This window comes from Colossoma macropomum, unplaced genomic scaffold (assembly GCF_904425465.1).
Source record: "Colossoma macropomum unplaced genomic scaffold, Colossoma_macropomum, whole genome shotgun sequence".
Lineage (NCBI taxonomy): Eukaryota > Metazoa > Chordata > Actinopteri > Characiformes > Serrasalmidae > Colossoma > Colossoma macropomum.
This window is the reverse complement of record NW_023494792.1, coordinates 59,821,971-59,849,158: the sequence shown is the minus strand read 5'-3', so window position 1 is coordinate 59,849,158 and position 27,188 is coordinate 59,821,971. Positions and strand designations below refer to the sequence as shown.

At 39.3% G+C, this 27,188-nt stretch overlaps 1 protein-coding gene across 2 annotated transcripts; it reads left to right on the top strand.

Moving 5' to 3' along the window:
- On the top strand, positions 1-25,787 carry recql (RecQ helicase-like). 2 transcript variants are annotated; one of them, XM_036577702.1, is made up of 16 exons: positions 1-49; positions 2,483-2,560; positions 4,957-5,175; positions 6,062-6,241; positions 9,990-10,096; positions 10,195-10,393; positions 14,028-14,194; positions 14,448-14,523; positions 14,628-14,776; positions 15,711-15,828; positions 17,335-17,473; positions 18,592-18,683; positions 18,841-19,057; positions 19,693-19,849; positions 23,759-23,910; positions 25,596-25,787. In XM_036577702.1, the coding sequence occupies exons 2-15, from the start codon at positions 2,539-2,541 to the stop codon at positions 23,885-23,887; spliced, it is 1,971 nt and encodes a 656-aa protein (XP_036433595.1). In that variant the 5' UTR covers positions 1-49; positions 2,483-2,538; the 3' UTR covers positions 23,888-23,910; positions 25,596-25,787. The 2 variants fall into 2 exon arrangements, with proteins under 2 accessions (XP_036433595.1, XP_036433594.1); XM_036577701.1 differs by lacking the exon at positions 1-49 and adding an exon at positions 499-772.
- Positions 25,788-27,188: the final 1,401 nt, after the last annotated feature.

Sequence of the window (27,188 nt, the reverse complement as noted above, 5' to 3'; positions counted from 1 at the left end):
TGGGCCAATACTTTTAAAGAAAGCGTCAGCAGTGTCAACGGTTTGTACTGTAAGTATTCCCTACACCAGCTTCCATAGTGTTTCCGTAGTTTTTTCCCATTATTTTTCAGTTTTATGAAATCTAATTGCATAAAATGATACATTAACTGATTATAAAAGTGAATTATTATAAACAATATGTGCAATGAATGAGGCTACCATGGAGAAAAGCCCAGTAAAGTGAGTCAGTGCTGTGAAGCTGCGCAGCTGAAAAGAGTCTGCTAAGGTCACTTAGCTGACGGTGTAAACTTAGATTAAGAGCTCAGTATTAAACAAACTGTGTTTCGTGGTGATAATCCATTGTTTAATACTCGTTTTAGTGTTAAATATGATGTTTAAACGTGCAAAAATGCATTTTAACTCTCCGTTAAAGTTTCCCCACCCCATTCACATCCGCATCCCGGGGTTTCCCCACCCGCCATGTTCGGGTCGCGCCGGGGGCCGGTCACTATTTGCACAGATTTGATGTCCAAACCCAGCTTAGATGGTCTTGCCAACCGATTTGATGGAAAAAAAGGATATATGACAATGTCTCGGGTGTGTCGTTGACAAATGTCAAGAAAGTAGTTTTTATTACACAAACAGGAAAAGTTGCAAGTGTACGGAATACCGTTATTATTATTTTACCTCCGTATATTACTGAGCGGAAACCACTGCACTGCCGTCTCCCGGGGCAACCAGCCTGCAAACAGGACCCGGCTATGAGCAGCAGCGGCTCTGCCTGTGAACACGGGTGAGCGCTCTATCGCTTTTCTTTCATTCAGCAGTTCTAGATATATATTCCTACCCGTCATGACTCGATTTATTAGAGTTTAACGTATACATTCATCTCATATTTCACGAGGTGTGCGTAAAACCCTGACTTTGAATCAACTTTGGAGATGAAAGTTGGGCTAGCTGTAGCTAACGCTAGCTAACCGGACAGTCCGTCTGGCTGGGTAGCTTTGCGAGCACTTCTGCTAGTTTGTGAAATAATTAGTAACGTTTTACGTTTCCAAGTTTATTAAAAGGCGAAAAAATAATTAAAGTCGCCCTTGTTGGCTGGTTACGTGATTGAGGCGGTGCAGTTTAATCTTACATCTAAAGTTAGCTAAGCTAAGTTAGACGAGGCTGAAATTGGGCTTCCTATTCGCCAGCTTGTTCGAACTTTTCCGTTCCGCCTTAAATGGAGCAGCAGTTAACGGACATTCTGGCGCCTGAGGCTGCACCATTTAAGGTGGAACGGGAAAATTCGAACAAGAAGCTGACTTCAGCTTCGTCTAAACTAAGTTAGATAGCTTTAGCTGCACAGCCCATCGAGTCTGAGAGACACCTGCTCATTTAAATGTGGTTAACTTAGCAAGCAGCTAAATGAAGAACTGAACTTCAGCTCAGCTTGAAGTATTTGAGTCTAAACGAAAAGAAAAACGTGGATTTTCTGAATTAAACAATGATGCACGTTTAACTGCATTGATTCTCTACATTACTAACGCACAGTCTTAAAATTATGGTTCTTCAAGTGTGCTTTGGTGAAGGCAGTGGTTCTGTTTAGAACCATGAGGTCCATTTCTTTCTTAAGTAGTTCTTTGCATGGTGAAATGTTTGTTTCAGATTGATGGAGAATATAATGTGTATGGTTCTTTATAGCACCAGAAAGGGTTCTTCTATAGTTACAAACTTGACATCATAACGATAGAAGAACCTTTCTGGTGCTATATAGAACCATTTTCAGAAAGGTTCTATATCTAACCATCTACAACACATTCATCATTGATCTGAAGATCCATTGCACCGTACAGAGAACCATGTAAGCTTGAAATGATTCTACATAGCACCAAAAAGGGGTCTGGTGTTACAAGCTTCACACTGTAACATTAGAAGAACCCTTTTTTGGTGCTGTATAGAACCGTCTTCAAAAAGATTTCATGTAGAACCATATACAACACGTTTTCTATTGATCTGAAGAACCATTTCACCATGCAGAGAACCATGTAAGCTTGAAATGATTCTACATAGCACCATAAATGGTTCTGTTGTTACAAGCTTGACATCACAATATTAGAAGAACCCTTTCTGGTTCTATATAGAACCATTTTCAGAAAGGGGCTATATCTAACCATCTACAACACATTCAATATTGATCTGAAGATCCATTGCACCATACAGAGAACCATGTAAGCTTGAATTGATTGTATATAGCACCGTAAAGGGTTCTGTTGTTACAAGCTTGACATCACAACATTAGAAGAACCCTTTTTGGTGCTGTATAGAACCATTTTCAGAAATGTTCTATACAGAAACATATGCAACACATTCTCCATCAATCTGAAGAACAATTTAAGCATGCAAATGGTTCTATATAGAATTTATGGTGCTAAATAGAACAATTGCCTTTACTAAAGAACGCTTGAAGAACCATATTTTTTAACTGTGTAGTTAACGCTATTGGCCTTTTGTTTTCTAGAATGATCTGAAGGTGTAACCTCTTTGAAAAAGCCTTCCTGAAGACCAGCTGCCAAAATGGCCAGCATCAGTGACAAAGGTTAGTGTCCTCAATTACCTGCCAGCTGAGTGTGACCTTAATGTACCATCTGTAACATGAAGTGCTAGAGACAAAAGGCAGTTACTAAAAAGTAATTTCAAGTGAAAATGGATTGTTGTGGAGACAGAGGTGTACAGTACTAGGATGCTGATCCCATGAGGCAGGTAGGTAAACACACTGGTGAGATCTCCGTCATTAATGTGGTCCCTGTGAAGCACGGCTCATTAGAGAGCTGGGGGTGGCAGACGCAGCTGCCTTCTTACAGGAGACGAAATGTTACTTCAGGTCTCAAGAGGATGTTGCTGTGTTTACGGGCTGATCCTAGTTTACTTTCGGACTGTTGACCTCTGTAAAATGGCTCAATCCTTGGCTGAAGATTGTTTGACAGAGGGGAGCATTTTAGTTTTTACGAAGTAATTTTAAAAATAGTTGAGGAAGGTTATTTTTATGTACAAGCAATCTACACATCTGTGCTACAAATGAAAATATAAATATACACTGATCAGGCATAACGTTATGACCACCTCCTTGTTTCTACTCTTGTTGTCCATTTTATCAGCTCCACTTACTATATAGGTGCACTTTGTAGTTCTACAGTTACAGACTGTAGTCCATCTGTTTCTCTGCATACTTTGTTAGCCCCCTTTTACCCTGTTCTTCAGTCAGGACCCCCATGGACCCTAACAGAGCAGGTACTATTGGGTGGTGGATCATACTCAACACTGCAGTAACACTGATGTGGTGGTGGTGTGTTAGTGTGTGTTGTGCTGGTCTGAGTGGATCAGACACAGCAGTGCTGCTGGAGTTTTTAAACACCTCAGTGTCACTGCTGGACTGAGAATAGTCCACCAACCAAAACTCTTTACTCTTTCTCTTCGCTTCAATAAAGAGTTCGGCACATTTTACCTTCTATAGAACAAGCAGTATAAATAACCTCAGGTTATATTAATCCTCTGCAAATTGGCATGTTGGTAAAAACACTATCACATCATGTGGACACATAAATAGGAAGGAAATTGAAGAAGCATTTACTTGTGTTATCTGTGGATAAAATCAAGCTGATATGTATAATTTCTGTCCTGTACAGCTCAGAACATGTAAAAATTGCAAAAAAAGAGATTAATTTTATGCGGTAAAGCTGACTGTTTGGTGTGAATTCCCAGTGCTAATGACGCGCTGCATTCAGACAGAAAAATAAAGGGTTATGGTAAAAGAAATAAAGGCTAAATGAAATGTTTTAACATGTTTTTATTCCTTGTGAATCATAAATATTACAGACGTCCTATGATAAACTGGCTTTACCCACCTCCCCATGGAAAACTAATCCTGTATGAATAGAGCTTTAGGCGTTAGTATGTTAAACTAACCCTGCCTTGTGGAGGCTGTACTTTAGCCTGGCTCTCACTGTCAATTGTGTACATACTTCAGAACAATACAATATTACAGTCACCAAGAAAGAGATTAAAATAATGCAGGAGTGAATTCTGTGACTCACACACAACTCAGTCATTGAAAAATACTTGCTGTGGAAAAAAGTCACATGAAACAGTGTTCAGGGTGAATTTGGAGAAATGTTTGTCTGTTTGTTGTCAAAATTAGCAGATGACAGTGCTATGAAAGTACGAGAAAACGACTAAAAGCACCTTTTACTTCAACCTGTTTAAAATATCCATGTTACATGTTAGCTCTCTTTAGTTTGTGCCCCACTCTCTCCCATGACTTCCTTGTCCAGACTTGGAAGTTTAGCTAGGCATTAATTGCGTATTAACACTCATGTGGAATTACATATGGGAAATTATAGCGCTTTTGGATTATTTTTGTGTATTGGTTCGATCAAACAGTATTCATTACAGCTTTTAAAATGTATTTTGAAAAATATTTAATCACTTTAAATATGTGAGCGCATGTGTGGGTGTATTTGAGAGCGGTGGTTACCAACACTGCTCCTGGAGATCTACCTTCCTATAGACTTTAGGAATTCTGTATAAAAGCTTAATGGGTAACCAGAGCCGTTGCACATATTAAAAGAGATCTTCATCAGCTGCATCAGTGCATTGAACTTAATTGCAATTTAATTGACTTTCTTCACTAGAACACTTAGTATAAATGGAATCCTCACTCAAAAACATCAAACCAACCAACTTGGATATAATATAAAACATTTAAACTCACATACATATGACCTTTTCATATTTTTCAGTGTGGGTTTCCTTTCTTTCTGTCTGACAAAGCAATAATACCAAAAATTCTGTCTACTGCTATGCACGTGATGCCTGGATCTTTAATTCTACATTTGATGTATGTTCCTGTTAACAGTAATGAGATTATGAAGTTAAGATGTTACTCCAAAGAGTAGTGATGCATAATAACTGATTGACTGTGTTGCTCTGTGGCAGAGGAGGCTCGGGCGGAGCTGGACTCAGTAGAAGCTGAGTTGGAGGTTCTGGAGCTGCAGATTTCCGAGCTCCTGGAGAAGCAGGCCTCTCTAACCTCCAGGAAGAACAAGCTACTGAAAATACTGGAGGGTTCCTGTGAGTCTCCTCAGCCCTCAGGATCTGGAAAGGCCTCCAAACCGGCCTTCAGCAAGAAGGACCTGCAACACTATGAGGAGTCAGGTTAGTGGCTCTGCGTTGCTGATGAAAGTAGAAATAGTAGCCACGTTTATGTGCAGCCTGATAATCCGTTAATAATCCGACTAATAGCACAATCGGAATAAAATAACGTCCATGAATACACCTCAGTCAGAATAGACTAGTCCAACTGAGGCCATTGGGAACACAATGTCTGTCCGATTGAACGAGGTGGGTAATCCTGTAAATAATCTGTTAAACAGAAGAATAATATCCGTGTAAACGCCTGTATCTGATTACCTTCCCAGTCTGAAAGTTTAAGTCCGTTCTGATCATGTTCGTCACGTCATAGCGGAAGTTTATAACGTTCAACATGGCGGAGCAGAAACTGGTCTGCAGAGGAGACGAAGTTTATGCTCTGATCTTCAAAAGACGGCGGTGGGACGGACGTCCAGCTTACGTGTCTCAGAACGCGACGTCTTCCTCTCGGCCTTCTTTAATACATGCATGTGAAGCACATTTTCCGAGTCTGACATCATTTTAAAGTAATTTAAAACACAAGCACTGCTCACTGCTGCTCGTCTCACTCTGACTGGACTCACGTGATGGTCGTTGTCATGGTAACGTCTACACTGAGTGGTTCTCTACGTATGCGTGTAATTTTGGATCGGATTATTTGCAGTGTGCAGATAAACGGAGATTTTCTATCAGATTGGTCAGGAGAGTGTGCATATAAACACCTTAGTCTTGATCTATAATTGGAATGTATTCAATCAGATTGGCGAAGATCTTTGCATGTAAATGTAGCCACAGAGAGGGATAAACAAGTGTGCATCGTTTAGAATCTACTTGCTTTCACCAGAAAGTATGCATAGTGTGTATGTAAAGCTGTCAACAAAAACAGTAACAATATTTCTGCCTACTATTATAGATTTCCCATGGTCAAAAGGGGTTCAGGAGAAACTGCAGAATGTTTTCAAGCTCTCCAAATTCCGGCCACTTCAGCGGGCAGCCATTAACCTCAGCATGTCAGGGAAAGACCTCTTCTTGGTGATGCCAACTGGTCGTGGCAAGAGTTTATGCTACCAGCTGCCAGCCGTCTGTTCTAAGGGTAAGTTAACATAAAATTAATTAGAGTGGTTTGATGTAAATTTGGTGCCTCACACAAAAACTTACCCACTCAGATTTCTTTGCAGTGATGGTGCGAGGAGCCGGGGTTGCAATGTCTACTGTTTTATTTGCTATCCAAAATATGTTGTCTGCTTTCGATCCGACACGTTTTATATGTAATGGCGATAATTGCAAAATGATTGCTGAAATAACAAGTAGGCTTGTTCTTAGGGGTTTATTTTGCCGTTGTTTGGTTTATTTTGAATTGATTTTCAAAACCTATGTTTTAGGCCATAACCTTATCAAAAGTATCATAAAACACTGTCTCTGACATCAGGCAGCATATTTATAGCAATTTTGTGTAATGACTTTCTGTGAGGGAGCTTTTAAAGGCATTAAACTCTTTTGACTTCAGGTTCCAATCACTACCACTGCAAAAAAAAATATGAATATTATGGGTAAGTTTCTCTAGAATAAGGCATTTCACAGCAAACCAATCTAAACAGCTTTGCTTTCATTTTACCTGTTTAATTATGCAGGTAATTTGAAATAAATTGGTGAAATTCCGCTTTAACATGTTGACTCTCAGCCTTCAAAATGTGAAATAATCTCAGAATGCGTATTGAGGATTGAGGATTAAACATGACAGTGTCAGGCAGAAAGTGAGGTTCTGCTCTGTAGTTTTTGCTCTGTAGCTTTAATGGTAAAATAGATTTTCCGTCATTTCACGTTAGACGCATTGATCCGATACACTGGCTTGGTATCGGCGCTGATACTGACCTTTATTAAATGTATTGAGTATTACGTGACCAATCCGTTATCACTACTGCTTTTAATCACAGTCGCTCCAAAATGGAAGAGAGTCATTCTTAAACACGCTAAACATCACATTATCACGTTGTGTTGTTATCAGTGGAACTGAGTGATCTACACACAGCTAATAATTAAGAAAATTAAGAATGATCACATTACAGGCTAACCTGTTTGTTTAAGGCAGTGAGGCAAGTGTTTTTTTGAAAATGTGAAATCTGCCGTTTGTTTCTTTTACAAAGTGCCAGAGAACTTGTAGAGAGGAGAATTCCCACTCTGCAATGTCTCCTGGGTTTCTCAAACGCTAGAGGGCGCTCCCGAGCGAGTCCAAAATGAATGGGTTAAGATGGAGCATTTGAGCAAAATCATAGTTTATAAATGCTGAAACATTTTTAATGTAAAAGAATACAATCATTTCCTGAACACAGAGCAGCATAAAACATTTTAACACCGCTGTTATATTTTTAAGGGCTTTTAAACTCGAGTTATAGGGGTTTAAAGCGGCGCCTCATGTACGTTCATGACGTCTGAGCGCGAACAGCCAATGAGCTGCTCCGCTCGCCAATCAATCAGCACTCAGTAGCAGTAATGCCCGCCTTCTGCTGCCCAAAACCCGTTTGCTGTAGAAAAAAGGAAACATACAGGTGAGATTTCTTTGCTTTTTTAGTGAAATACATCCTTCTACTTTCTAAAATTAAAGAAACGTTCTGGGCGAGAGATTAGAAACTATTTTAACTTTTCGTTTTTTGCCGTTGAGCTCCATTTACTGCCATTCATTGAGGACTCCCTCTTGGGCGCTCTCTGCTGTTTAGCTGTCCCCTTTTAACAAGGTGTGATACGGCATGTCAGAATAAAAGCCATACGCAGGAGGGCTTTTCTAATCAATTTAACATAGGCTAAAAATTTAAATTGTCATATTTTGGGTGATTTTGAGATAATAAGGTGATAGTTAAGATGTCTGCGGTGATCAGTTGGACTTCATGGATCCAAAATGATTACAAGAATATGGTTGAATATGAATTACTTGTTCAGCATGCCTCAGTTTAAAAATCCTGATTACCAAACTTTTGTAAAATATTTGTGTATAATGCTTTGGAATGAACTCTTCAGTTGTAACAGTAAAGTATGAGTTATACAGATTTTATAGAGAAAAAAACAGGAAAAGTGGGGATCGTGAAAATGCCTTTTGAAGAGAAATTTCATGTTTATTTGTAATTTTCCAGCCAAATTAAGCATGTCTGGGTTTCAGGCCTATCAGAGTGGAGATGGCAGCAGTGTGCATATATCACTTTACATAGGGAATCCCACACTGTTTGACATGCCATTGGTTACAGTGACAAATGCTGCTGCTGTTTACCTTAATGAAATTATTATTATTAAAGAATCTTGTATGCAGCACCGTGTCCCTTCAGTTGAAAGACAGTGGGACCTTTAAGTGCTGCTTGTAAATATATAAATATTTTTTTCTTTTTTTTTGGTCAAATAAAACCCATTCAGTGATGTTTCAGTTAGTTATTATGTGTGTTGCTTTTATTTTGCTCAATAGGCAGCTTTAATCCTTAACATTTATTTTCTATAAATGTATTTTTTTCCTGTGAAATAAAGTATACCACTATGGAACTTGCATATATGTTAATTTTAATCACACACACAACTTTTTTCATGAAAACAACAACAAATATGAATACAAAAAGGAAAAAAGTGAGATTTCTAGTGGTCATCTGGTCAAGAGTGGCAGGTAAACCACTACTGTGTGTTTCGTAGACAGGCTTGAGGAAATGTCTCCATCTGGTGGACGGATACCCCTAACTACACTCCACTGCATATTTCTTTACTTGCAAACTTACCTAATTAGACTTTGGTAGGTTTAAGTGCTAAAAATAACCTAATATATGTTGTTTTTATGTATATATACACCAATCAGGCATAACATTATAACCACCTTGTTTCTACGCTCATTGTCCATTTTATCAGCTCCACTTACTATATAGGTGCACTTTGTAGTTCTACAGTTACAGACTGTAGTCCATCTGTTTCTCTGCATACTTTGTTAGCCCCCTTTTACCCTGTTCTTCAGTGGTCAGGACCCCCATGGACCCTCACAGAGCAGGTACTGTTTGGGTGGTGGATCATTCTCAGCACTGCAGTGACACTGACGTGGTGGTGGTGTGTTAGTGTGTGTTGTGCTGGTCTGAGTGGATCAGACACAGCAGTGCTGCTGGAGTTTTTAAACACCTCAGTGTCCACTCACTGTCCACTCTATTAGACACGCCAACTTTGTCAGTCCACCTTGTAGATGTAAAGTCAGAGACGATAGCTCATCTGCTGCTGCACAGTTTGTGTTGGTCATCCTCTAGTCCTTCATCAGTGGTCACAGGACGCTGCCCACAGGACGCTGTTGGCTGGAAATTTTTGGTTGGTGGACTATTCTCAGTCCAGCAGTGACACTGAGGTGTTTAAAAACTCCAGCAGCACTGCTGTGTCTGATCCACTCAGACCAGCACAACACACACTAACACACCACCACCACGTCAGTGTTACTGCAGTGCTGAGAATGATCCACCACCCAAACAGTACCTGCTCTGTGAGGGTCCATGGGGGTCCTGACCACTGAAGAACAGGGTAAAAGGGGGCTAACAAAGTATCAGAGAAACAGATGGACTACAGTCTGTAACTGTAGAACTACAAAGTGCACCTATATAGTAAGTGGAGCTGATAAAATGGACAGTGAGTGTAGAAACAAGGAGGTGGTCATAATGTTATGCCTGATCGGTGTGTGTGTGTGTGTGTGTGTGTGTGTGTGTGTATATATAAGGTGAATTCTTTCTTTCTTCTTTCTTTCTACCTACTAAGGTTCTTGAGAAGTGTTTTTATTGTTCTAAATTAAGCTAAATTTGTTCCACGCTGAATCTCTTCATTCCTATTTCCATGTCTTACAGGTTTTACACTGGTTATTGCTCCGTTGGTGTCACTAATGGAGGACCAACTTATGTATCTGAGGTCCATTGATGTTTCTGCTGTGACACTCAATGCTTCTAGTTCGAAGGTGAGGCCTAAGATTAAAGACTTTTTGAAGACATCTTGTCAAATGATCGTTAAAGAGAGCATCAGCTTGCTGAATGACACGTTTCATTTTTTTTTTAGGAACAATCCAAATATGTTATGACAGGCATGACGGATAAAAATAGTCCCTTCAAACTGCTGTACGTCACCCCAGAGAAGATCGCCAAGAGCAAACTACTGATGTCTAAACTAGAGAAGGCCTACAATATGGGTCTGCTTGAGCGCATTGCTGTGGATGAAGTTCACTGCTGCAGTCAGTGGGGTCATGACTTCAGACCAGGTGAGCAGACCTGCAAACCTGTACGCATTTTGACACCAAAGTACGCTGGTATGATTTGGTCAGCCATTTCAAGAGACCGCAAATCAACAGCAACACCAAATAGGTTTTAGCCCTCTTGTTCCCCTCCTCATTCTGTCTGGGTGATTCCACAAGGAAGGCCAGCGCTTTTAATTCTTTTGCAAAGGGAAACGTAACTTAACGCAGACCTGCCAACTTTCAGAAAATATTTAATGTAATATTGTTAGCCTAATGTTATGTAGTTTGCAAGCTAGCTTGCTTGTTCACCAGGCATTTAAGTTGGCAAAGTAATGTTGTTATATGGGTCATTCTACAGAAATGTCCACTTTTCTATCTATCCATAGGAGTCACTGGTGTTACCGATCCTCATCGGTGTTACATAATAAAGGCAGCACCAGAGATATTTTTAATGAAAAATGCATTTTACAAAATGGCTGCTACAGAGCATCAAACCACATGTTGTCAATCATGGAATATCCACTAAAATATGTAATTTAATCCATTTGTATTCTATTTTTTTCACAATGACCTCAGAATAAAGTCGGTCACACCAGTGACTTCAGCTAAAAGCTTCATATGAAATCATGAGCTGAATGAGAAAATCTCTGATAACAGACACAGTGGACTCGCCATGTGCTGTTTTTCATAGATCCCCAGAAAATGGGTAAAAGGAAATCAAATGATGTCATCAATGTGACTTTTATTTCGAAATAGGAGATTTTTTAAGGGGTAACACCAGTGACACGACTCCTGGGGACAACTTTCATTATATATTTTATAATATTTATTTGGCATTTATTTTCTTTGTCATTTAAATCATATATTTCATATTCATGTATAGATTATTGTATTTAAAATTGGAGAAAAACATGTTTTTTACCTGAAAATATGGCCTCAGCCTTCACACATGACTGTGGGGACAAGCACTTCTGTGGTGCTTGGAATTCTATGTGATCGATTTAAAACCAGTATTGCTAAATTGAGGCTCAAGAAGGTGTAACTGTTAAAATAACATAGTTTTATTTTAAAATCTAAATAAATTGTAACCCTAACGTGTTTTAAGTGTAATATATCTGTAAACGCTAGGGACGCAAAAAAGGGACATCTCTGTAGAATGACCCATATTGTCCGTGTGTCACAGATTGTTAAACGTGATTTTTCACAGTATTGTATTCATAAATATTATTACAGCTAAACCCATAACCATAATGAGAGGAGCAGATCAAGGCAAGATGAAAAAAAGCAAGTGCACATGCCGCTGAAATAACATTACTTAGAAGGTTACCAGGAGGTGTGTGTGTGTGTGTGTGTGTGTGTGTGTGTGTGTGTGTGCGCGCCTTACAGTTAAAATAAACATGATTTCAGATAAGGAGGTACAGCAGACCCTGTTCAGTAACTAAACATGATATGGCAGCGATGGTATGTGACTGTGTACTAAGTGAAGTGGTGCAAAAAGCATGTGAATTAAACATAACCTTTTTATATATATAAAGCATATAAAGCATTACATTACTGTGCTACAAAATATTTTCTCAGATATTTTCCCAAGAGTATTTATGTGTAGCCTGTGCAAGCGAGGGTCCAGCAATCAAAGAAGAATTGTTTGCAAATCCTAACATGTGAATGACCTCTGTCTGCATCGGTGTGATTTACCATCGGCTTCATCCATGCCGTGTCACTTCGAGACATCACTGGGTTGGCTTTAACGTAAAAATGAACTGAACACCTTTTGTCTGTGTAGGACCAGAGTAATCTCAAAACCCACAGTCTCTGTAAACCTGAACACTTTACAACAGTTTGTAGAAAAGTCCATACCATGACACATCATTGGCAAATCAGATTGTTACAGTTATTGTTAGATAGATACACTTGAGCTACGTTCACATTATAAGCCTCATTGCTCAAATCCGATTTTCTGCTCAAATCCGATCTCTCTGATACGATGGTTCACACTCGTTTAGGTAAGTGATTCAAATCTGTCGTTAATGTGAATGAACCGGCGTCCTGAAATGACCCTCATGAGCTCATCCTACTCAGTAACGTCACGTGAATGAATCACGTTCATCATCAGCACAAACTAACGAGCAGAACGAGCTTCGCTGAGAAGATAATTAACTCTGATCAGCTCTCAGCTTCATTGTTAGAGCGAGACGATGGAGAAAAAGGTGAGATGAGCTGCTTTTCCATCGTTTACAAGCTTTAACTTCTGTTCGGTTCTGTTGCCATGGTAACGCTGAATGATGGCGCAGGGCAGTGGAAAAAAGCACATGAATTCCGATCTGAGCATCACATTAAGGTCGCAAGGCCACGAATTGGATACGCATCCGATCTAGGACCACACATGAAAGTGGCTCAGGTTGGATTTGAAAAGATCAGATTTGTGTCCACACAGCCCTGAAAACATCAGATCTGAGTCACATTAGGGCAAAAAATCAGATTTGTGCCACTTCAACCTCGTAATGTGAACGTAGCCTTGCTTGAGTACAGATGTTCTTATGCACATCGAGTTAGTTTGCAGCTTATAGAGAATAAAGCCTAATAATACAAGAATATTGCTAAATTTATAGTTTATTTATTGTGCATGTAAGTGCAACATATATTCATCATGCTACTAACCTTGCTACCACTATAATTGTAATACTCTATGAGAATAGTGTGTCCATTTAAGCGTAACATATGTAAAGAGGAATCTCATCATTTTTCAAAATTTTCTGCAAACTTCAGCTCCAGACACAAGGCTGGCCTCAGATCTACAGATCTAAACAAAGTCGTTTAGAGTGGTTTGATGTGAAATGGTGCCTTTATCAAAACCTAGTAACTCTTACCGTCTGCGGTCATTTAAAAAAAATCTTAAAACATAAACATGACTTTTGCCTTATAATGCCCTTGATGCAACTCTCTGCCCTGAATAGGGTTAAATGTATGTTTTATGACAAAATCTTATTCAAAAACTGTTGTGATGTATTTTTACATTTCACGTAAAAACCTTACATGCGGGAGCTTTTAGAGTCTGACTCACCGAGTGCCTCTAGGACGCCACATCTCACATCAAACCTTTGTGAATGACTTTGCGTGAAGCTTATTGGAAAGAAGCCAAAATTCTAGTACCAACTAGAAGTAATTTTATTTTATTTTATTTTATTTTTTCCAATATTGCTTTATTATAGTAGTAGCAGGGTTATTTTTCATAATACATACTGTTACAGCTCAGGCTTCATCTTACATGTATGCCCAGTTATGTCAGGTCATTTAAAGAAAAGTTTTCAAGTTAAAACTTTTTCCCAACTTGCCGAGTCTGCTGTCCCAAACAGAGCTTATACTGTCTTGGAACAAATTTGTGCTTTTGAAAATATTTTTGAATCTGAATAAGTGGACATAGACAAATATCTACAACTTTTAATTTATTCAAATTTATATTTATTCTTATGGCTTTATGTCCAGAAAACAAACTAAAACCTGCAACTTTGGTTTTATATGAGTATAAAACCAATGCATGTAGACTACTGGTATTAGTGCTGCTATTAGTATTAGGTATTAGTACTATATAGTATTTATATGGTATTAGTACTATATGGTATTCACAGTATGTGGCACTGAAGTGACTCTCCTGTGACAGACTACAAGCTTCTGGGCATCTTAAAGCGTCAGTTCCCCAAAGTCCCACTGGTTGGACTGACTGCCACTGCGACCAGCAGTGTTTTGAAGGACTGCCAGAAGATTCTTTGCGTTCCAGATCCAGTGACACTTACAGCACCATTCAACAGACCTAACCTCTACTATGAAGTAAGCACACTCAGCTCCTCTTCATGTTACAAGTAAAATAGCATCTCAATTGTTATTCAGGGTTTAGGGAGGATCAGTCTGCTTCCAAAGCATAGAATAGGATACAGCTGTAAAAAGAGAAAAAAAAATTCATACATTTTGGCCTTTTTTAAAATTTATTTATATATATATATATATATATATATATATATATATATAAATATATATATATATATATATATATATATATATATATATATATATAATTTTACAGGTTCGAGTTAAGGATAATGAAGGCTCAACCAAAGAAATAGCAGCACTGATCAAGGAAAGATACAAGGACCAGTCAGGTACACAGTGAAGAATATTGCTTAGAAATGACACTGAATTTTGTATTACAGGTTCCTGCTGTTATTTATCATAATTGGAGAACTTTTTCCTTCTTTTTATGCAGGGATTGTGTACGTCTTCTCCCAGAAAGATGCAGAGGTGGTGTCCGCAGACCTGCAGCAGAGGGGCATCCTGGCACAGCCGTACCACGCAAACATGGAGCCTTCAGACAAGACCTTGGTTCATCATCAGTGGTCTAGCAAAAAGATCCAGGTATAACCTTTAGTCACATGACACTGAAGTTGGGAAATCACTGCCGTTGACCAAGTAAGAACTTAAAAAGAGTAATAAGTAATGAAAAAGAAGTACTGAGTGAACCCAGTTTGAGAAATCCAAGTCTGAATGTTTTGCTTGTGTGGGGAAAAAAGTTAAACTTTTTATAAATGATATGTGAGTTTTAATGGTGCTAAATATGGACTTTAATGTCTTTGTCATTTTGTTTCTCATCTTTAATAACTTCTTTTGTTTGTAAGTAGAGCCCAAATATGAGATTAATTCTCTATGAAATAGTTTGTCCATTTAAGTAATAATTAAAAGGGGAATGCCACCATTTTTTTCAAATTTTCTGCATAATTCAATTACTGAGATGTCAACAAAGTTGTTCAGGGTGGTTTGATGTGAAATGGTGCCTTTTAAAGTAACTTACCAACTCAGATTTCTTTACAGTGGAACCAGGGGACATGATGGCTACAGTGCCATTTCAAAACAGTAAATGCAGTGGTATATTTTGAAAAATAAAGGGGGTACCTTTTTTGTCTTACAATGCCCTGCATGTAACTATGGGTTTAATTTGAAAAACGTTTTAGGGTTTAATTTGAAAAACGTTTTAGGCCTTAATTGTATCCCAAAACTTGTGAAACACTGTCTCACCAAGTTTCTATAGAATGGCACATTTATCATCAAATCTTTGTGAATGACTTTGTTTACAATGAAAAGAAAAAAGGTGAAATTCCCCTGTAATCCTTTGAAAACCTTAAAGGGAGTGTGGAATGAATGTTACATGGTACTGAGAGGTGACGACATCAGCAGGGTGTATTTTTATGCATTGAATAATTACAGATGATGTGATAAAACAAATGTAATAAAACCTGGACTGAAAAATAGCAAACCTGTTGTTAAAGTCCAGAAACTGTATGTTGTCTTTCAGGTGGTTGTGGCAACTGTGGCGTTTGGAATGGGCATCGACAAAGCAGACGTGCGCTTTGTAATCCACCATACCATCAGCAAGTCAATAGAGAACTATTATCAGGAGAGTGGGCGCGCAGGTGGGCTCCAGTTCAACTACATTTTGGTGGTCTGACTTTTTCTGCTATTTGATTAGCATGTCATCCATCAGTCTACACCAGAGGTCTTTAATTAAAATTCAGTAAGGTCCAGTTAGAGAAAATTTCCTCAAGCGAAGGTCCAGAACATCATAATGTCTACCTTGCATTATGATTCAGTGCCGTATACTGTTTACTGAAGTAGCCTAGTAGGTATATCAACATCTTATACAGTCAACAACTAAATATCAAATCAAATAAAGTACAATTCAGTAGCATTTCATCAATATTTATTGTCAGTTTTCTCTTTTAGACCCACCATGTAAAATAATCTGGCTCACTTTCTTCTCCAACTGCTGTTTCTCGCCTCGTCCCTCCCCTGTGTGTGCGTCACTCACTCGAGTCTTAGTGCTTATCGTAATGCACAGATCTGATTGGCTGAGTAGCGTCGCGTGTGATATTTACAACGCATGCGGTTGGTCTGTGAGTTTCCCAGGCCGCTAAACTGGTACCATAATGACTAGAAATGATATGCCGATTAAAATAAGACCACCCCGTCAAAATTAAATAATTCTCCGTAGTTTATCGGTCATAGGCCCAGGTCCGCATAGGACAGCGCCTGGGTCTGGACTCGGGCCGCGGTCCGCCTATTAGTTACCTCTGGTCTACACAAATGCAATGAAGTCTTCCGAACCCAGATGTGGTCCCCTGCCATAGAAATACAAAATAAAAGTCTCTCATATATGAGCATAATCAAACCATAATGAAAATGGCAACTAACCTATAAAAGTTTAACACCCAACCCCCCACTCACATTTCAATAGCGGTTTTAACAAGCCCTCATCCACTTGGCCTCAACACTTCCCCTCAGGAAAGTCCAAAGCACCATCTTAAGGGCTGTTCTGTTACTTTATTAGCTGAAGTCAAGGGTGTTCGATGAGCCCTCGGAGGGGTGAGGAACACCAGTGTTGACTTTAGCAGCAGAACTTACCCAGAAATCATTGACCCGACGCTTTTCTACTTTAAAATTTTTAACATTTCAAAACATTTGATTTGCTGGACATTAGTTACAAACTACTCAAACTGTTCTGTATGACTGCTGATCCGGCTTCATCTCTTTCCTCTGCTAGCTGCCTCATTAGCATTATAAAGACTACATGGCAGTAAAGAACAAAAAGACAGGCACTACAGCTCAGTTCTACTCCAAGTTTATAGCCAGACAAAGTAATTACTCACAGACGTTATTGATGTTATGCTCACACTTCTTAAAAAACAATGTTTTGCATTGCAAAGTTTGTGTAGTTAGCCGATTAGCTCACTGAGGCTTGAATAATCTGCTCCTCACTGTCGCCTCCTCCCTTTCTGCTGCGAGTGGCCACTTGTATAACATAGATGTGATGCACAGTCGAGTGGTTAGTCGAAGTGGATGAGGGCAAGTTAAAAAGATTGAATATTGAGTATGGTTTTTATTGTGAGTGCACCTAAGACAACATTACGATTCCTTTTCAGGGCGGGACGACGGTCCGGCAGATTGCATCGTGTTCTATGGGTTTGCAGATATTTTCAGGATCAGTACCATGGTTGTGATGGAGAATACTGGCCAGCAGAAGCTTCAGAATATGGTGGCCTATTGCCAGAATGTGGACAGGTAAGAATTACATGAAAGTGTAATTTGCTTGGTACAACATATAAGTAAGGCTATGTTTACACAGCAGGTATAAGTGGCCCAAATCCGATCTTCTTCTTCATATGTGACACAGATGTGTCATCTTTGTAGCAATGTGAATAGCAAAAAAACACATTTAATCTGACATTTTCAATTCTGATTTGAGACGCTTTCATATGTGGTACTGAAATCCGATCCGTATCTGATGTGCAGCAACGCGACTCAGTCTGAACAATCAGATCGGAATTCATGTGACTTTTACGTCAATCCATCTCCACAGTCATCATTATTTTGTGCTGAAAATTAGAAGACACTTCTAACACCTTACCTCCATGTTCGAAGAGATTTTGAAAGAAATGACTGAAGGAGGACAAGGAAGCTGCAGCGTCAAGGTAAAGTCTGAAAGCAAAGTTTAAAGAATCAGAGGACTCGAACCAAAGAAGTGACCGTGTTCGAATAGCATGCACTTTTTACGGCGAGCTCAAACACATTCCGGATGATGAGCCCAGCTGTCAGTCAGTGAAGCTTCAGGATGGCTCCTGTGATGCTGGCGAAGATGAAACTGAACCCTCCGGGAACGACTGGCGTCCGTTCGTCGTCATGATTGTTTACCTCTGGTTGAGCCGCGTGAAGCAATGTGAAGCATTGTTCTTTTGTGCTGTGGGTCAGTTTAGGAGCTGATCTGTTCAGACTAATGTTGCATGTAGTTCACATTTAAATGATAATGTGAACAGCCAAACAAAAAAAATCAGATTTGGTTAGAAAATCAGATTTGGGCCACTTTTACCTGCTGTGTGAATGTAGCCTCACAAGAAGTCAGGGTCATTAGTACCAATTGTACCTCGACTACACTATTGTTCTTTGCACATGTGCCTGCTAGGGGGAGCATTTGTTTAGAATAACAAATTCTGAACATTAAATTATGAGTTATAGAAAGTATGTAGTGTAGTCGGGTTTCATAAACAGATCATTTGTTATCACATTTACCTGCTTCTTGTCATTTTGTAACTCGTAGTGTAACGTTATGACTGCGTCTTGAGCAGCAGGTAGTTTTACTCCATTTTCCAGGTCCATATGAGGTGTTTGTGTATTGCCTTTAGGTGTCGCCGTGCCATGATGGCAGTTCACTTTGATGAAGTTTGGGATGATGAGGAATGCAACCAGATGTGTGATGTCTGTCGCCATGGCAATGGTAAAGGAAATGTTTATTTTCTCTGCCAAGATAAGTGCTTTAAGTTATAGTTTATTGTTGTAGTATTGTTATTGTCATGGAGCTCGGTCAGGTTTCACTGTATCTAGTCACTGTATCTAGTCTACTGTACTGTAACTAGTCCGTCTCACTATACCAGACTATGTCACCATGGATATCACCAAGCATGCGCGTGAGGTGGTGAACCTTGTGGAGCTGGCTGGGTCTCTAGATGAGAAGATGACGCCTCTCAAGGTGTGCGATACCTGGATGGGGAAAGGGAATGCCAAACTTCGCAAAATGATCAAGGTCACGATCCTGTCACGTCAGGAGGTGGAGTCCATCATTGTCCATCTCTTACTGCATGGCTACTTCAGGTACCTAACCCTAACCCTTGAGAGGACTTCGATTTTAAGGGCCCATATCATGGAAAACAAGATTTTCCATATTTTTCGTGAAAATACAAGCATTTGATGTAGTATGTTAAGACTGTTACATACCAATATATATATATATATATATATATATATATATATATATATATATATATATATATATACGTGTGTGTGTGTGTGTGTGTGTGTGTGTGTGTGTGTGTGTGTATATATATATATATATATATATATATTATGAAAAGAGCCTGTTTCGATTTCATGAAAAATCAACATATATATCCGCCTATCCTGACTGCTTTCTGAGTGAGACACAATACAGACCAGCTAATCAGATCAGAGCTCATTTACATAGTTTAGTCTTAAAGGCACAGTAACAAAAACAGTCTGTTTAATTCTAAGGGATAAAAAGAGGTTGAAAAAAGTCAACCCCAAAAAATGTATTATGATTGCTTTTGCTGTAAAGCTATACAAATGTTGTAAATGGAACTTAGGGAAAAGATAAAATACAAGAAAAATGTAAGATATGGGCCCTTTTTAATAGTAAGAGAAACACTTAAAAGTCATCTCATCTTTTTCTTCTGTGAAGGTTTTTAATGACTCTCCCATTTCCTTAAAAGCGAAGACTTCAGCTTCACCCCATACACTACATACTTCTACCTGAAGGTAGGACGCAAGGCTCCTCTGCTTAAGAATGAAAACCACGGTGTCACGATGAAAATGAAGAGGACAGTGCCTACACCCAGCACAGGGAGGCAGTCAGTAGCGGCTTCAAGTGTAAATATATCTTTTTTCCTATTTTACTTCTTCTCTGATGTTTTCTATGGGTAATCAAAGATGCTATGGCTTCTAAAAGCAGATAGCACTTATGTCCATAACCACTGTTCACATTTTATGGCAGTTTAGATTAAAACACATTATCAGGCACAATTTGCTGTAATATTACCTGTTAAGATTTAACACAAAGCTATACAAGTTGGTAATGTCTCAATATGCTTTTATAATATCACTGTGATTTCATTGTGATTGTAAACTGACTACTAATGGAACCAGTCTTCCTAATTGTAATTGCAGTTTTGGGATCACTTGGATGACACAGTCAACTAATTCCTCATTTTCTCCCACATGTTCATCATAGTTAGTAGCACCCAGACATCACTTTCTAAATACTAACCACAGCTTGTTTAGTCCTGGTGTGTTCTGAGAAAAGAATCCTTTATATAGAAACAGTTGGATCTGGACTCAGTGAGCATTTCCATAAACAGTTGCAGTGCTCTCCTGTCATATGAGATGTGCACTACCAAACACATGCAATGCAAATAAGTTAATTCGTCTCCAAATTATGTTCGTCTTAAATCTCTCTCTTTGCCTTTGCGTTAGCTACTAGCTAGGCCAGATTCTTATCTGTGTTGTTTTGGTGTCCAGCAGTCTGCGCGCAGTTGAACATTAACGCAGTTATACATTAATTAGGCGGCACGGTGGCGCAGTGGGTAGCGCTGCCGCCTCACAGCAAGAATGGCCTGGGTTTGATTCCCGGCCGGGTGACCAGGGTCATTGCTGTGTGGAGTTTGCCAGTTCTCCCCGTGTCTGCGTGGGTTTCCTCCGGGTACTCCGGTTTCCTCCCACAGTCCAAAAACATGCAGTCAGGCTGATTGGACATGCTGAATTGCCCCTAGGTCTGAGTGAGTGTGTAATTGTATATGTATGTCTGTCTGCCCTGCGATGGACTGGCGACCTGTCCAGGGTGTATCCTGCCTTCCGCCCAATGACAGCTGGGATAGGCTCCAGCACCCCACCGCGACCCAGAAGGATAAGTGGTTTAGAAGATGTATGTATGTATGTATGTACAGTAATGCGTAAAACTGTGTTAGAACGACCAGCCGAGCTTTATTTTACTGCAAAGGAGGATTATTTTAAATTTACCTGCAAATCTAATTCTGCTGTGGAGCCGCAATGGCAGTAAAAGGGCTGCATGTTGCCGACCCCTGAAATGGGTCATCACTGGAAGTGCAGCGCACTCATGAATGCTAAATGCTTAACTCTGCCACACAGCCCTGGAGATTAGTCCTTTCCTTTCAGTAAGAGTGCGAGTTGAAGACCTGCTCATTGGCAGCAAAAGTGAGGGAAACATCAAATTGTCATTTTCTTCGTGAATATTGTGTGACCCCAATTTAGATTTCTATTATTTTCTATTAATGCGTTAGATCCAGACCTGTTATTTTGGCCAAATAGACCATCATACCCATTTTTCTGGCTTGAGGCTTGAACTCATCAGGCAATTCACAAATTCAGTTATGTTCATTTAAATTTCCACACTCAAAAATGAAGACGTTTTTGTAGGCTGTAATTAAAATTGTAGCTAAAAATTGCACTTTCAGTGTAAAAATGGATAATCTTTCAGCCTTAGCTCGGTTCAAAATTCGCTTGGTAAGACCCAGTTCTGCGTAGGATGCATCTGTAAGTAATGCCTTGATTTTGGGTGTGCTTTAAATTCAGCACTGACTGCGATTTCAGAAAGTTACTTTCTGAAAAGTTTTTTTTTCCCCAGACAAATGATTTTAATGATCTATTTTGCATGAAGGTCATCAAGCTAGAGAACGAATTTGTGAGTGACATTTGGACAAGCTCTGACGTGAGGTTCATAAAGGTATGCTTCAGTTGCGAATAAGGCCAGTCGTGTGCCTTTAACATTTGAATACTTCTATGGTGTGATCCTGATTGACTCTTTAATGCTAGCCTCAGTGCGGAAAGAAACGCAGACCGAGGAAGAAGTGGAGAAATCTGCAGCATGCAGATGAAGCAGTGCGGCAGGCGCTGACTGCTGAGAAATGGATGAGAGCTAAAAAGAGGCGCCAAAGGAGAGCCCAGAGGCTTTACGTTGAGAGCATCTTGGGCACTTCGCAAGATGTTAAACCTGTGTTTAAAAGTAATAAAAGACGTTTTCGCCGCAGAGCTGTCAAGAAGGTGAACACTACGTTTTCTCTCACTGCAGTAGATGATTCTGTCTGGGTGGAGGTACTTTAGAGCACATGGAGTTTCGGTGTTCACCAGATTGATTCTGCATTGTGTCGTGGTGACTCTGACCTGAGTTTGGTGGGATGTGATTGTAGGTGTTATGATACACTGGCCACTTGCCAGAGAGGAGTGGACATGTGGACTAGACATATTTAACTACTTGACTTCTCCAAATACACTTTATGTTCCTGTACACTATTACTATGCTTAATGGAGAATTCCCATTGTGAATGCTTTTTAGTCCAGATTTGGGCTCAATCTGTGTTTGGAAAACCAATCTATGATGTTGCTGCACTAATCAGATTAAAACATATAGGTTGGATTTTGCATTAATCTGTAGTAATGATTTTTATATCCATTGTCTCTCTGCAGCACATGTTGCCCACTTTCATCGTCACTGTCCTTAAAGAGGAATTCCACCAATTTTTTCAAAATGTCTGCAAAATTCAATGGCTGAGATGTGAACAAAGTCACTCAGAGTCGTTTGATACAAAATGTTGCCTTGAGTGCATTTACATGCGCTTAATAATCCGATAGCTGCAGAAAATCAGATTTTGTCAGTTATCCGATCAACGCATTTACATGCACTTGAGTAATCAGATAATGTGAAACTCCAGGTCTACATGAGTCGGACAGTAATCAGATTTCTGCTGTGCTACCAGCCAATAAACTCACAGAAGAATGCGTGACGTAAACGTAAACTCAAACTTAATGCAGCAGCTTTAAAAAAATTGAGCCACTTTACCTAAAAATATGAATAGACATCATCTAGAAAATAAAGAATATTTAAATCCTTCATATCGTCAAGCATGTATTTGGTTTCAGCATCGCTCCAAAAGTGTTTTGCTGCGTCTCGTGGTGACGCTGTTTATTTTCAGTACCACCATCTGTTCTCGCGCTTGCGCAAACTGAGAAATCTGAAAGAAATCAGAGTAAGAGTTTACATGCGCTGAGAAATCTGAATACTGAGCTAAGATCCAGCCTCTTTATCGAATTTCTTAATCAGATTTCTAGATCAGAGTGTGCTGTTTACATGACCATTTGAATAATCGGACAACTGCAGAAATCTGATTATGATCGGATTATTGAGTGCATGTAAACACACTCATTGTAGAGGAACTTGACTCAGATTTCTTTACAGTGGTGGTGATAGGAACCAGGGATCGCCATGACTACAACACAAAATAGCCATTTTATTTACTATCCAAAACCACCAGTGAACCTACACGAGTCTTATATGAGTTTTATATGGAATGCTGATGATGGTAAAATAGTGATAAATCTAGAAAAATATGTTTTCTTTTGGGACTATTTTGTCTCACAACACCCTGCATGTACCACCCTATTATGAATGTATTAGAAATGTATATTTGTTTAAAAACTATTATAAAACAGTGTCTCAGGCATCAGGCACCATATTCATAACCGTTTCACTTAAGAGATCTGTGATGTAGCTTTTAGAGGGCTTAAACTTTTCAGACATCTGGTTCCTATCACCACCATTCTGAACAAGTCTGGCTTGGTAAGTGTCTATAGAGTGGTGCATTTCACATCAGACCACTCTGAATGACTTAATTTATGTATTAACCATTTAATTGTGCAGAGGTTTTGAAAAATAAACGAAGTTCCCCTTTTACACACTGCTTAAAACAACTCTTGTGCTGCCCGCAGGTAAAAGATTTGGAGAGCAGTGGAGATAAGAGTAGTGCCAAGGTAAAACCAAAAGAAGGAAAAAGACCTGCTGAGAATTCTGGGGGAAGCCGTGTGGCCAAGAAAGTCAAGAAAGAGACTGTTCCCTAGCCCATGAGGAAAAGAGAGCAAAAGTACAGTTACCCTTACAATGTATTTTCAATTTAGCATGCAGACGTTGTATGAATGTGCACTCAGGATCATACAGTACTGTGCCTAATGCAGAGACCACTCTTCATTTATTTATTTTCCAGCTGTACATTTTAGCATCAGGAAAGAAAAGCAGCAAATATATATTTAATATAAAATGACACAAGCCTCAACAACTAAATACAGGGTGATTCAAAAAGATTCATCCGATGTCAAAGCATCATATTTTTACAACCGCAAGGCACCTAGGAGCCAATCACAATCCAATTGTAAAAGGGGGTCATAGAATTTTTGACGGTCACCGAAAGATGGCTCCCTTCAGTCTGAGAGGAGATGAGACCCCTGAGCAGAAAGCGTTCTGCGTTCTCCACTTCAATAAGAGTGAATCCGTCATAACTGTGCAGCGTGATTTTGTGGGCAGTGAACCTCCAACAGCTCAGAACGTTCGGTGTTGGTTCCACAGAAGTGGATGATCTCCGAAATCGCACTGAAAGAGCCGTGAGTGCAGCGACACCCAATCGAGTATGGGATGAATTTGACTATGGTGTTGATGTTGTCCGTACAGCTGGAGGAGGTTCATATGGAGCACTTGTACAATTACATAATAAACTTTATGCTTAATTAAACCATTTACAGTTCACTGCATTGTTCTCTAATGATTTACAAGTAAAAGAAATCATTTTGAAATTGGATCAAACTTTTGAATCACCCTGAATAATATCAAAAATTTCAGTATTTATTTATTTGTGTCACTCTTTACCTTTACTACAGTATTCATTCTTATTAAGAGACTTGCCTTCAGTTTTCAATGAAATCTGGGGGAAAACTTTTCCATGCTTCCTGTAAACACCTCCAAAGTTCAGTCTTAGAAGCTGGTTGATCATTTTCTGAAGTAATCAAACACATTTAGTGGTGTTGAGGTCTGGACTCTGGGGTGGTCAGTCCATTGTTCAGCTTCTTTGTTTGATGTGTCCGTCTCCTTTTCTCAGTGAGGTTCTTCTTGATCAGCTACACATCCTTTCAGACCCACAGCGCTGAGTCGTCTTCTCACAGTGGAAGGATGGACAGAAACACCTGTGGATGTTTTCAGATCTGAAGCAGCTTGATTTTCTCCACTCTCTCAAAGATGAAAGCTTTAAGTGCTGTTTATCTGATGGGGGCAGTTTTGGTGTCTACCAGGTCTTCCAGGTGGTTCTTAGGAGCCCCGTTTTCTCTTTAACTTGTTTTCCTTTGTTTTTCTCCTTCCTTATGCAAGTGGATTATCTTATTTCTAATCTCTTTAGTAATATCCTTAAAAACTTGCACTTAATGGCTGTTTTGAATGGAAATGAAATGTGAAGGGTGGTCTCTGACTTTTGCACAGTACTGTATGTATGTACAAAAATATTTTGCAACTCCTTTTTGTCTTGCTTGCCCCATATATTTCGCTCCCGGTTACGTGATGCTGCCCATGTTTTATGCTCGCTGTAAGCATTTTCAGAACCTTGTTTTTGCCAGTCTTGTTCCGGTTAACACAGGTTGTGGTTTCACTCTCATTGGGACATTTGCATTGCAGGGTATCTAACATTAACGCTATGCATGGTCCACTAACCCCATTATGTAGCCATAACCTTCAGCCCTTTCCAGTACACCATTACCAGATAACACATCTCAGATTTTTTCTTTTCAGGATGACCAATCAGCCGCTGAGCTGCCGGAAGAAATGGTCACTAACTCGAATGATGCCAACATTGACCTGTGTGAAAATATCAAATTAATCAAAATCAACAAGGACCAACAGAACCTGGAGAGGAAACTTGCCCAAAACCAGGACAGCAGCTCTTCACAAGCACCTGAAAATAGCCACCCCCCTGTAATTGAGGTCAACGTAGAAGTCAGTATTCAAGAACAGAGTTGTGCTGCTGGAAGTGATGGGACATCTCATAATAACGAAGGTCTTAAAATCAACCATAAAAGAAAATCAGTGTCGCCTAAAAGAAGAAAGCAAATTTCATCACCCGTTTCAAACTCTGTTTCTAAAGCTAGCCATCCAAAGTCTGCTATGGTCAGCTGTCCGTCTGAGACCTCAGTCATTTCCGCTGCAGCCCTCGAAGAGCTGTGTGACCTCCACAGTTACTACAACAAACAGTTGAGACAAATAAACTACATTTCCCACGAACACTTGCAGGACGCAGGTTCAGGAATGCTGACCTGTATAAGAGAGCCGCTTAGAAGTCTGCGTCTGCCATCAAGTACAACGATAGCCAGAAGTGCCAGAAATTTATGGACACGTGTCAGTATGAGAAGGAAACTCATTCAGAGATGACCACGTATTACTTCTGAAGATTTTTTTTTTTTATTTTGTAGTTCCTTTTTTTACATTTTGAGGTAAGGAGAAGACACCTCAGGATTGACCGTTACTGTTTTGAGAACTGTCCGAAATTCCCTGTTTCAGGGACGTTTGAAGTATAATGTGCTGCACTGTCTACATATTGAAAAGACACTGTACTCACTGTTTGATTTGATATGTGATTTACATCAAGAATTGATTATTGTTTATATTTGCACTGTTTAAAAGAAGGAGGCTGGTGACCATATGTTTTACAAATGATTATGGATATTTGTTTTGCTAGCAGTGATAAACTGTCCCCTGTTGAAGCTTTGAAAAAGTCTGATTGTTAAGCAGTGAAGGATGGTGAAAAGAGTCCAGAGCCTCTATGGAAAATTATGGAAGTGCTTTATAACGTTCCAGTAAAGCTGTTCTTGAAGCTGCCTGTTGTGCAGATAAACTACATCTGTTTTATTGAAAATTCAGCCCACAGTCTGCTTTTCAAACCTTAGAGTTAACACGGGTACTTTTCAAAACGTATTTAAAACCAACGTCTTCTACAAATCACTGGAAGCGTCACATTTCCTTAATTACTTCAACTTAATTCAGCAATTTGTGAGATCTAAAATTAGTGTAGATTGAGAGGAAGCATTCTGACGTCTGCTCCAAACATATTGACTATTCTTATTCTTGAAAGACACCACTTTCAAGAATTCTATCGACTTCTAGCTTTCCTTGTATACTGTACCAGTTACAGTTGTGACCTTTACGTCCTTTATTGAAAGCTTCCTTTGCTTTTTCCATTTTTAAAACATTCTAGATATCTTAATGATTGATTTAGAAGTGTCAAAAGTTCTTGGTGATTTTTTTTTTTTCCAATCGTTTTCTATGCAGCTTCCTTTCTGAATATTTCAGCAGGCCACTTCACCAATCAGGCATAACATTATGACCACC